General features: G+C 45.0%; 1 protein-coding gene across 1 annotated transcript in view; it reads left to right on the top strand.

Annotated features, from left to right (window-relative positions):
* The first annotated feature begins 4,199 nt into the window (after nucleotides 1-4,199).
* The window catches only part of LOC111142359 (high mobility group AT-hook 2), an 80,287-nt gene continuing 74,104 nt past the window's right edge, over nucleotides 4,200-10,382 (top strand). Inside the window, exons 1-2 of the mRNA XM_022495386.1 lie at nucleotides 4,200-4,310; nucleotides 6,969-7,055. Of these exons, the coding sequence (XP_022351094.1) occupies nucleotides 4,200-4,310; nucleotides 6,969-7,055 (198 nt within the window). The remainder of the gene's footprint in view (nucleotides 4,311-6,968; nucleotides 7,056-10,382) is intronic.

The raw sequence follows: 10,382 nt of genomic DNA, 5'->3' as shown, positions 1-10,382 counted from the left end.
ATAATAAATCTGTTTAATTACATATGGAATACATCCACGATTAAGTCAATCTATTATAATCTGAGAAAATTTTTAAATTATTCCTTAATTCATGGCTGTATTAAAGTATCAATATAATGTGATAAAGTGCCATGTGCGAACTTCAAACTTTTCATCACAGATGCATCTTCCTTTCGTCAAAAGAATCATTAAGATATTTTAATTCATATAATGCTTGTCTCATCCTGGGATACGCTTATAAAATAGTAGCTTATTCAGAGTAACTTTGTCATAGCAATAAATTAGTAAATACCAAAAGTCTTTTATGAACTGAACACTATCTACACGTAACTTGTGCTAAAAAGAGGTGTTAGAAATACTACTCGTCTCTATAGAATCTCCATATCATTTACATATAAACAAAACCCAGTTAGAGGACAAGGTATCACACATGTTTTGAAGTCTGTTAAAACTGGAAGAACCCTCAGAGATTATGAAATAAAATGAAAATTACTTTTCATTTTAATGAAAATTACTTTTCATTTAGCAGTGAGGACACTGAGCTACAAGAGAGGGGAAATGATTTACCAAAGATGGCACAGCTGGCTTAGTGGAGTTGTAAAGGAATCCAGCTCTCATAACTGTTGAAGTTAGTGGCATTTAAACAGGTAACACTGCAACCCACGGTAAGAAAGAGACTTTACTACATATCTTTATTGATCTATGGTGCCATCCGTATTACATATGTCACAAAAATAGGAAATATACTGACTAAGATGTGATAAGACAGTGCCAAGAGACCCTGAACTTTAAGATAAATATCAATTACCAAAATATTAAAGTGGTGGGAAAAAAGAATCTGAGTACAACTTTTACATGCATGTACTATGTAACTAAAGCAGAACTTTTTCCTGTGATATTATCTATTGCTCTCCTTTTTTTAAGTGTCTTGGTGGGTCCACTGAATTGCTTTTACTACCCACTAATGAGCTGACCTGATCCAAACACTAAATCATGTATCACAGATAATTAGAAACCTTGTTAACATATGCAACCAAAGTGCTAATTGTTCAGTTTGATAGTAGGTGCAGAAGAAAAGAAATAGTTTCATGGGGACAGAAACCACCTTGGGAAGGTTTCAAATTAGAAATAAGAGTTTAACCTTGAACGGATGGGTAAAATACGGTGACATAAAGAAGGAGAAGTAAACAATTGAGCAACTTAAACTGGGGGGAGGGGGGGAACACCACAAATGTGGATGTGGAAAAAAATCCATTCTTTAAAATATAACCATTTAATTTAATAAAAAGAATATGACACCATTTTTTAAAGTCTCAAGTAACTTCAGGGATGAAAACAAATTTTAATGTCTCTCCTAACAGAAAATAAACAAAAACCTGAAAAAACTAAATGTAGTCTGGGAATTAAAATGTATAAAACTGGTTTAAGTAAAATTTGATGCAATATTTGTTTTATATCCTTGCTATAAATTCCAAAGGAGTCAAATAATCTGATAGCAAAGTGACGGTGGGCTGAAAACCTTCTCCCACCCCCAAATTTTTGGTGCTTTTCTTAGAGTCAAGGATTAATGCAAAAATCAAATTTTGGAATCCCCTTCTTACCAGCCTCTGTGCATATGAAAGAAATATCGGAGGATACAACGTACCCGGGATAAAATTGGCTGGCTGAAATCCTCGGTGATTTCTCCTACATTCATCCTCAGAATTTTATCTCTAGTCCTTGCAAAAGCAAGCAAACAAAAACAAACCTAGAAGCCCTTTTTGTATGTGTAAGTCAAATGTGCACACCACAGTGCGAATGTGATCACATTAAAAATGTGCAAACTTGGCAGTTAGGAAATGTCACTGCAATCCTTAGTACGTGAAATTTCAATCCCTTTGATGAAGATAACATCTTTCAGCCAAGCCCCGGCAGAAAACCTTTGGTTCCTGTTAGACCCCTCCCTCCGCAGGCAACCGCTGGGCTCCATCCGGAGGGAAGGAGGCTCTCCCTCTGCATCACAGCTAAGCGTTCCCAGACCCAGGAGAAACCCCGGGTTTCTGCAGGGCACTCAACGTGCAGCTAAGTGTCCCAGCTCTGCAAAGGGCGGCTGAAAATGGATTTAAAATGGCAACGCGGACCAATCAGCGCCGTCGCGCCGAAGCAGACAGTAACACGCGCCTCCTCCACAAGCACAGCGGAACCTGGCTGTGCCTAACTCCCTCCTTAGGACTGTAAAGTAGGCGTTTTTATTCCACCGTGGTCTGTATTTTGGGGAAGAAAAAAAATTTTTTTCCCCTCGGGTGAAAGTTTTTATTTTGGAATTGGTCCAAAATAATTTGGGGCGTGATGTGTGAAAATCTGAACGTAATTTTTTCGGAGTTTTTTATTATTCAAGGATGAAAGAGGTACATTTTTAAATGTACTCCACCTTTTTAAAACGGACTGTGGTCATTACAGTGTTCACATAACTCAGAAACAGCCCAGGCAATAAAATTAGGACTTGGCAGAAAGGGAGTTCCTAGGGAAAAGGTTAAATCAGGGTAAACTGCAGGGAGAGTTGGACAGTTGGCGCAATTTTAGTGTTAAGGAAGCTACGGGGTTCCCGCGTGGGGCAACCCTTCTGCTCTGCGTAAGAACACCGGTAAGTCGCGCCAGCCCCGAGGTCGCGCCTCTAGTCTTTCCCCGAGGAAAAAAAAAACTCAATGAAGAGGACGGCGCGCTCCATGTGCATGAGTGCACATTGTTTGCACGTGTGCATGTGTCCGCGAATGTGCGTGCATGTGTATGCCTGTACGAGTGTGCATATGTGGGGCTGAGTGCTTGCGTGTCTGTGTGTGCGCGCGCTTCAGGGTCGTGCAGTCTGTGATGAGGGTATTCCCAGGCAAAGCAAGGCTGCCGGGGGCCGGTTCCTGCTCCTCCTCGGTTCCTTCCCACTCACAGAGAACCAGAACTCTGCCGCGCGTGCAGCTAGACGCTTCCTGCTGAGTGTTGGCTCCGCGTCGTGGAGGTGCAGGTAAAGGCCAAGCCCCTAAACGCGGCTCTGGGGCGGTCGCATTCCCGTGCCTTACTAGGACAACCGCCCAGGGGCGACCTCGGGCGGCAGGCGGGACAAGGCCGGCAGCGAGCTGTCCCGGGATCCCCGGCCTGTCCCTTTAACCCCGCCGCCGGGCGGGAGCACGTGAGCGGGGCTTCGGGTGGCACCCGGGCGCCGCCGCCGCCGAGGCAGTTGTATTTCGAACGCTGCCTCTGGCCCGCGGCCAGGCGCCTTGGCTCGGCGGTCCGCCTGGCCTCCCTCCTCCTCATACTTTTCCTCCTGCGCAGCCCCCTCCCATTTATCCGCCCACGATTAGAGGTGGGCATTTCCCCCCCCCACAACCCGCCGCCCCCTCCCCAAGCACACACACACACACACACACACTCTTCCCACTTGAATCCTGGGGAAGGAACTCAGAAAACTTCCAGCCCGGGAAGAGCGCGCTTGGTGCAGGACGCAGGAGCGAGCGGCCCGTCCCCCTCCGACTCTCCGGTGCCGCTGCTGCCTGCTCCCGCCACCCGAGGAGGCGCGGTGCCACCCACTGCTTCGTCCTTTTGCCTGCGCCCTGTGCCCGACCCGAACCCGGCAGAATCTCCCCATCCTCCTTCTGCTTTCTGACTGCCCAAGGCGCGATTTGTTTTCTCTCTCTTTCTCTTTCTTGCTCTGCGAGCGCGGAGCGGGGGGGGAAGAGGAGGAGGAATTCTTTCCCCGCCTAACATTTCAAGGGACACAATCCACTCCAAGTCTCTTCCATTTCCAAGCCGCTTCCGAAGTGCTACCGGTGACCGCAACTTCTGATCCCAAACCGAGAGGGGAGCCTCCCAGCTTCAAACCCTCTTTTCCCTTTCCTTCGCTCTCCTCCTCCTCTCGCTACCTCCACCTCCACCTCCACCTCCGGCACCCACCCACCGCGGCCGCCGCCACCAGCAGCGCCTCCTTCTCCTCCTCCTCCTCCCCTCTTCTCTCTTTTTGGCAGCCGCTGGACGTCCGGTGTTGATGGTGGCAGCGGCGGCAGCCTGAGCAGCAGCAGCCCTCGCAGCACGCCAGCTCCTCGCCCACCCTGCCTCATCCTCCAGCCCTACCGCCCGATCTCCCGAAAGGTGCCCGGCACATTCGGGGCGGCGGCGGCGAAGCGGCGGCGGCGGCAGCGGTAGCGGCGACGGCTGCGGCGGCGGGAGGCAGGATGAGCGCACGCGGTGAAGGCGCCGGGCAGCCGTCCACTTCAGCCCAGGGACAACCTGCCGCCCCGGCGCCTCAGAAGAGAGGACGCGGCCGACCCAGGAAGCAGCAGCAAGTCAGTACGCGGGCAGGGTGGGGGCAGCAGCCCACCTCCGCTCCCTCCGCCAGGGCCACGCGACGCGCGGCCACCCGAGCGCGGGAGTCCGGCGGCTGCGGCGCGCTGCCGGCGGGCCGTGGGGGCGGGCTGCGGAGTCTTCGGCGCGAGTGCGCGGCTGAGCCCCGGGGCGCCCGCGCTCCTCGGGGCGGGGAGGTGGGGAACAGCGGTAGGCGGCGGGAGGTGGGGTCGGGCGCAGCGCTTCCTCGGAGTTTCGCTATTGTGCACGGCCCCGAGTGGCGCGATGTCTCCGCGTGACGAAGCGGCCGGGCTCCGGCAACCCAGGACTCGGTGGGCACTTTCCGAGCCGCTTTATACAACTGCTCGGCGGGAAGGAGGTGCGGGGGGGGTGTGCGGGGGCGCAGGGGTGCTCCGGCGGGTCGGGGTTGGAGGGGCTCAGGTCCTGGGGGCCGGAGGATGTGTCTCCCGCCAACCGGGCTGCTCGCGGGCTGGGGACTGGCGCGCCGCCGCCGCCCCTTTGGAGCCCTCCCCACGTTCTCGGTGGCCCGAGACTCGCTCCCTCCCTACAAAGAACTCGTGGGCCCGCCCGGTCCCCTTAGGGCTCTTTAAATGCGGCGCGGCGGCCGCTCGGCTGTCCGCCGCCGCGGAGGTGTCCCAGGAAAGGGCGTTCGGAGGAGCCTGGGTCCTCACGGGATGGAATTCACCCGTTTGGCCGAGGGCGCGGTGGAAAGTAGTGTCCGAGAGTGTGCACAGTAGCTGGGTCACGTCCTCGCCAGGCCCCCGGTCCCCCTTTTGCCCCTGGATCCCGCGCTCCGAGCTGTAGATTTTAAAAGTACTTCTTCTGGGCGAGCGGCTGGGGGTTGGGAGGGGACGATCGAGGGGCGCCCGGGACCCCGCGGAGTGGAGGGTTTTGTCTGCGGATGCAACCAATTAAGCGTGCAGCGGACGCTTGCAGAGCTGCGCGGAGCGCCCACTTGCAGAGCTGCGCGCAGCGCCCAGAGCGGGGGGTTTTGTTCGCTGCAATTTCCAAGCCTCGGCGGCCAGGGCTGGAGCGGGGCATGTCTATTGAGAACATTTAAACACCGCTTCCGCGGGCTTTAAAACTTCTCCTGCGTTCCTTAGCCTTAAAGCGCTGCCTTCACCGCAAATAGGCCGATTAGAAAATAATCCTGGAGTCCCAAAAGCTGCCCGAGAGCAAGGTGGGGGGAAATCGAACAATGTTTGCTTGCCAGAGCGTTTTAGAAAAACTGAAAGGGTTGTACCTTTTTTGAAATCATCAAAGGAAACAAGCCAATCTAGAGGCCCCTGAGTTTTCCCGCTCTGCCCAGGCGACACTTTAAACCGCGTTAGGATCCTGTTTTACACCTCCCAGGAAGTCTCTGCCCTTCCCCCCGCCCCCGCCCTTGTTTCCCACCCGCCACCCAGCTCTTTCTAGCTCGATTTGTCCCCCACCTCCAAAAAAGTATCCCAAAGAAATTGCGGTGGGATCTGGAGGTGATTGGAGGTTTTACCTTGGAGTTAAGGCAGAGTTCACAAAGAAAGAAAAATGCGTCTCCGGTGTGTTTGCTCCGGATGTGCCCACTGGCTCTAGTGGTCCCACAGAAGCTTGCAGGGAACCTTCCCCAGATTCTCCAAATAGGATGCGGATTTTCATTGAAGACTTTCATGCGTTTTAAGTTAATTGGTCTCATTTAATCACCGAATCTGAATGAACTGTAAATTGATGATTCACTGCATAAATATTTAGGATCTGGAATATTAATCATCGCATTCTCTTAACCACTTGAGCATTTACTACTTGGCATAGGAACCCTTTAAAATTTTGCTAACCCTATTGATAGTTTCAATTTCTCCTTCTCAGACACTTCCATTCTCCTTCATTTTTTCCCCCTTTTAGTTCTCTCCGGTCTCCTCCCTCCCTAAGAGTTTTCTCAAAAGCAAGTTTTGGAGGAAAATGTTTATTTTTATCAAAAGACATTTAAATTTAGGCTAAAGACCATGCCTCCAACTCCAAAAGGAAGTGGAGAACTGAAGCAATTATCTGGATAATTCAAGCAAAACCTCCCACAACAGATTTACCATAATTATTTGGAAATTTTAGGGGGAACGGAGTTATTTTGAGTTGAAGATCTTGGGTAATTGCTCCAGTACTTCTCTCAATGTGTTGAGTCATAACTGACCTACAATGCGGATATGCAGAGATGACTAAAAACCATCTTTTCTATAGGGAAGATTGTTGAAACATTTATGATGTTAGCGTTGTCTTTCTTTTGTTGGAAATGCTGGTACAATGGGTAGTAGCATTCCTGTAAAGTATTTATAAGTTGCCAAATACATAACCATTCAAATTTTACACCTTAAACTTGTGTGACTTTCTTTCCAGAACATGCAACCTTGTCAGCCTTTGTTACCTTTTTAGTGCTGAAACAGAACCTAAGTTTCATATGCAAAATAGAATTTCCTTTTTGAACCCTTGGATTGAAAGTATAGTTATTTTCCCTTTCTGTAAACTCAGTGCCATCATCATTCCATTTATGTTCCTACTGAATGTGTTGCAACAGTCTTTTTGAATAGCACATACAGAAACTAACTATAGAGTCAGGGTCAATTTCTTTCAGACATTCTTCCACAACAGCATTTTTTCCCCCCTGTACTTAGGAGCCAACCGGTGAGCCCTCTCCTAAGAGACCCAGGGGAAGACCCAAAGGCAGCAAAAACAAGAGTCCCTCCAAAGCAGCTCAAAAGGTGAGATTTCTCAAGTTAAGTCCCCCCAACTTTCTCCATGACCACAGGAACTTCCCTGTAATTTCCCCATTCTAGATCCAGACTTAAGGATTCGTCCCAACTGGGTAACTCAAGACTCATTTCCTACCGTTACTATTTCTAAGCAAAATCAGATTTTGAAGCATAACTGCTTAACCTAAAAAGTTTATGAAGATGCTTCCAGTGTTGTTCTTAAATAAACAATCACCAAATAATTTGAAACTCAAAACCGGGGCTGGGAGGGTGAGGAGGGGGAGTGGAGAAAGACACAATTAAGATCTGCTCCCGTTGTGAAAGAGTTAAAAATAAGTCAGAACTGTAGGATTTGCTTGATGGTGTTGTTTGCAATTTCCTTCAAAAATAATAAAGATTGATTTACTTTCTGCTTATTTACATGATTACTGCAAAACCAAATCCTTCTATAAGGTTAAGTATTTTGCCAAATGATAATTAGAAGTAAATCCAATTATGGGATACTGGAAAAAAATCTTCATGAATTTTACAGATTTAAATGTGGTGATAAAGTATGCTGTCTGTTTACAATAAACTTGCAATGTAGTATATCATAATCTCTCAAAATGCCTCCATCCATCAGGTGGTACAGCAGTGCTCTAAATGGGACAATGAGTTTTTTTAAACAAGTATTTGATTCATTATTGTGTATTTTGGGGCAGACTAGATCCCAGTCAAGTATAAATAAGTTCCAGTGTTTTTATTTATAAATTGTAGATTGCAGTTTCACGTAACTTCATGTTGGTTGTATTTGAGCTAGCAAAGAGGAAATATCTCAGGGTCAATGCATGTACAAAGAAGCGGAGGTGAATATAAAACTCTTTTTTTTTTTAGCTTTATAAAGGAATCAGAAAAAGTGTCTGTATTTTATTTGTAGGGTTGTATATTAGTTGAAAACAAAGGCTCAAAATTCAGAAGTACATTTTTCTATACCCCTTTTTAGTGGATTTGAGTACATCATGTACAGTATTTGTTAAAAAGGGCCATAAGATCATCTTTGGGGACTAATGTTTGGTGTGGTTTTCTCTGTGACTGTGGGCACTAAGCATGTTAGATGTGATAGTTTTCAGTGTTGTAAACTGCTATAGCAACCAGTGATACGTATAAAGTTGTTTAGGGAGTAACTATGAATTCTTGTCTGTTTTATTTTAATAATCTTGAACAGAGCTGAAGGGAAGGAGCAGATTCCTACTGTATTTAATTATAACTGCTTCACAGAGTGAAGATTTAATTGTGACCCACATTTAATCCATAAACTTTGAAGTAGCTCTAATTTACCTTGTCATTTAGAACTGACAGTATATAGTCTCATATTTTTAGTATGAGTATTTCCTATTTGTTACATTTTTACCTGGTTTATGAGATTAACCGAAAGGGGCTAATTTAACAATTAGTTTTTAAATGTTGCATAAGTGTGGGATTTGCCTAACTTAATTTTACTCTAATGAAATGGCAAAAGAATATCTTAGTAGGTAGCTAACATTGAAACTCTGATGTAATTGCTCTGAAAAATGCATCATTACAGCATCTCCCAGGAAGAAATCTGCATATCTTGTCATAAAAAACTGATTTAAAATTTTAGGCAAAAAAAAAAGGAAAATGAATCTCATCTTTCACATTTCAGTATATTACATTTTTTTTGAATGATTAAAGAGATGCTTCCATTATCTTCTCTTCATTTTGAAAAGTTTACCACTGACTAACAAAATCTTTATTGACACAAGGGAAGCTGAGACTTGTGTCTAATTTACTACCTAAAGCAAAACAACAAAAAAGTTGGCCTCCTCCCAAGTAAGGTTTGATTTATTTTTAGTTGTTTTAGTAATAGGCCTTTACAGAGGATTCTATGAGGCTGCTCATCTTTCTAGTAATTCTTCATGTGTATGTATACATTATTACAATTTCCAAAACAGAAATAGATTTTCTTTTTCCCATAGTAATCTTTCCCTGATATCTTCCATTCATCCAGACAAAATTATTTCACACGCTTCTGTTCTAAAAGTCCCTTCCAATAAAAATGAGCAAATATATTTGCCCATAACACTGTTCTATTTCTCCAGTTTTATGAATTACGCTTCATTTGGAGAAGATAATACTTTGTAAAAGAATGAATGACATTGATGAATTGTTCATGGCATGTGTAAACTTAAGGTATTTTCACTTTCAAATTGGTGTTTATTGAGTTTGCTACTACCCTGTGTAAACATGGTTATCAAACATAAATTTGTTTATCAAACACATATTGTACTCTGACAAAATGTGTTTGTTAGGATTTTGAGAAGCAATATTTTTTCAGAAAAAGTTCTATTGTTCATAACATGTAAGATAATCATACCCTGCTAGAGTGACCAGAGTAGATGTGGGAAGTCTCCTATGATTAATAAATTGGGTATTCTTGTGCAAACTGAGATTCATCAAAATGAAAAAATACAAAACAAAACTGGTAAGTATATAGGAGAACAGAACTCGAAAATTAGAAGAGATGCAACATACACTGAAATCCTGATGATGTTGGGTGTTTAAAATTTCTTGCTGCTGGGGTTTCTTTACTTACAAAGTTTGTGTTTGGACTCAGTCACTGGCCTTGGGGCATTTGAAAACAAAACTGTTGGAAAATTAGCAATGTGAAACTTGACAGTACACACTGAGTGTTGCAAGACCAAGTGGACAACTACTCAATTAGTAAGCACTTAAATTTCAGGCCCTATTCAATATGAAATTGATTTGGGTGATATATAAAATGAACATTTATAAAGGCACAATTTGTTCTGCTTGGAACTTTTGGAAGACAAGGTAATGATTCTTTAATCTACTTACACTCCATCATGACAGATTCCCATGGATGACCATTAGGTAGCAATTTTAGTCATTCCTGAGAAGTCCAATCTGAGGGCTCAAAATTTGTCCCAGAACCAGCTTCATATTACTATCTTAATAAAGGAAATCAGAAGTTAATGTTTTCCTGAATAAATGATTTGTTGGGGGGTGTGTGTGTATATGTGTGTGTGTGTCTTGTCCTTGTAGTTTATGTTTTAGTTTAGAGATATACCTGTGACCAGTTGTCTCTCAGTTTCTTGTTTTGTTTTGTTTTGTTTTGTTTCCCTCTCATATTTATGCTGGATGGAAATACTTTGTATTTTTGCATTTCGCCTCTTTAGAGGAGAGAAAGATATAATCTCCTTTGTGTTTAGGGTTTTTGCTGTGGCTTTGTAATCATGAGAGAATACTGGAGGGGCTGTCACTCATTCTCCAGTTTTTAAGGTCAAAGTCAAGTTCATCTGTAAGCCTCAAGGCAAT

The sequence above is a fragment of the Enhydra lutris genome, unplaced genomic scaffold (assembly GCF_002288905.1).
Source record: "Enhydra lutris kenyoni isolate GAN:26980312 unplaced genomic scaffold, ASM228890v2 scaffoldscaffold7, whole genome shotgun sequence".
Lineage (NCBI taxonomy): Eukaryota > Metazoa > Chordata > Mammalia > Carnivora > Mustelidae > Enhydra > Enhydra lutris.
This window is presented reverse-complemented; position numbering and strand designations above follow the sequence as displayed.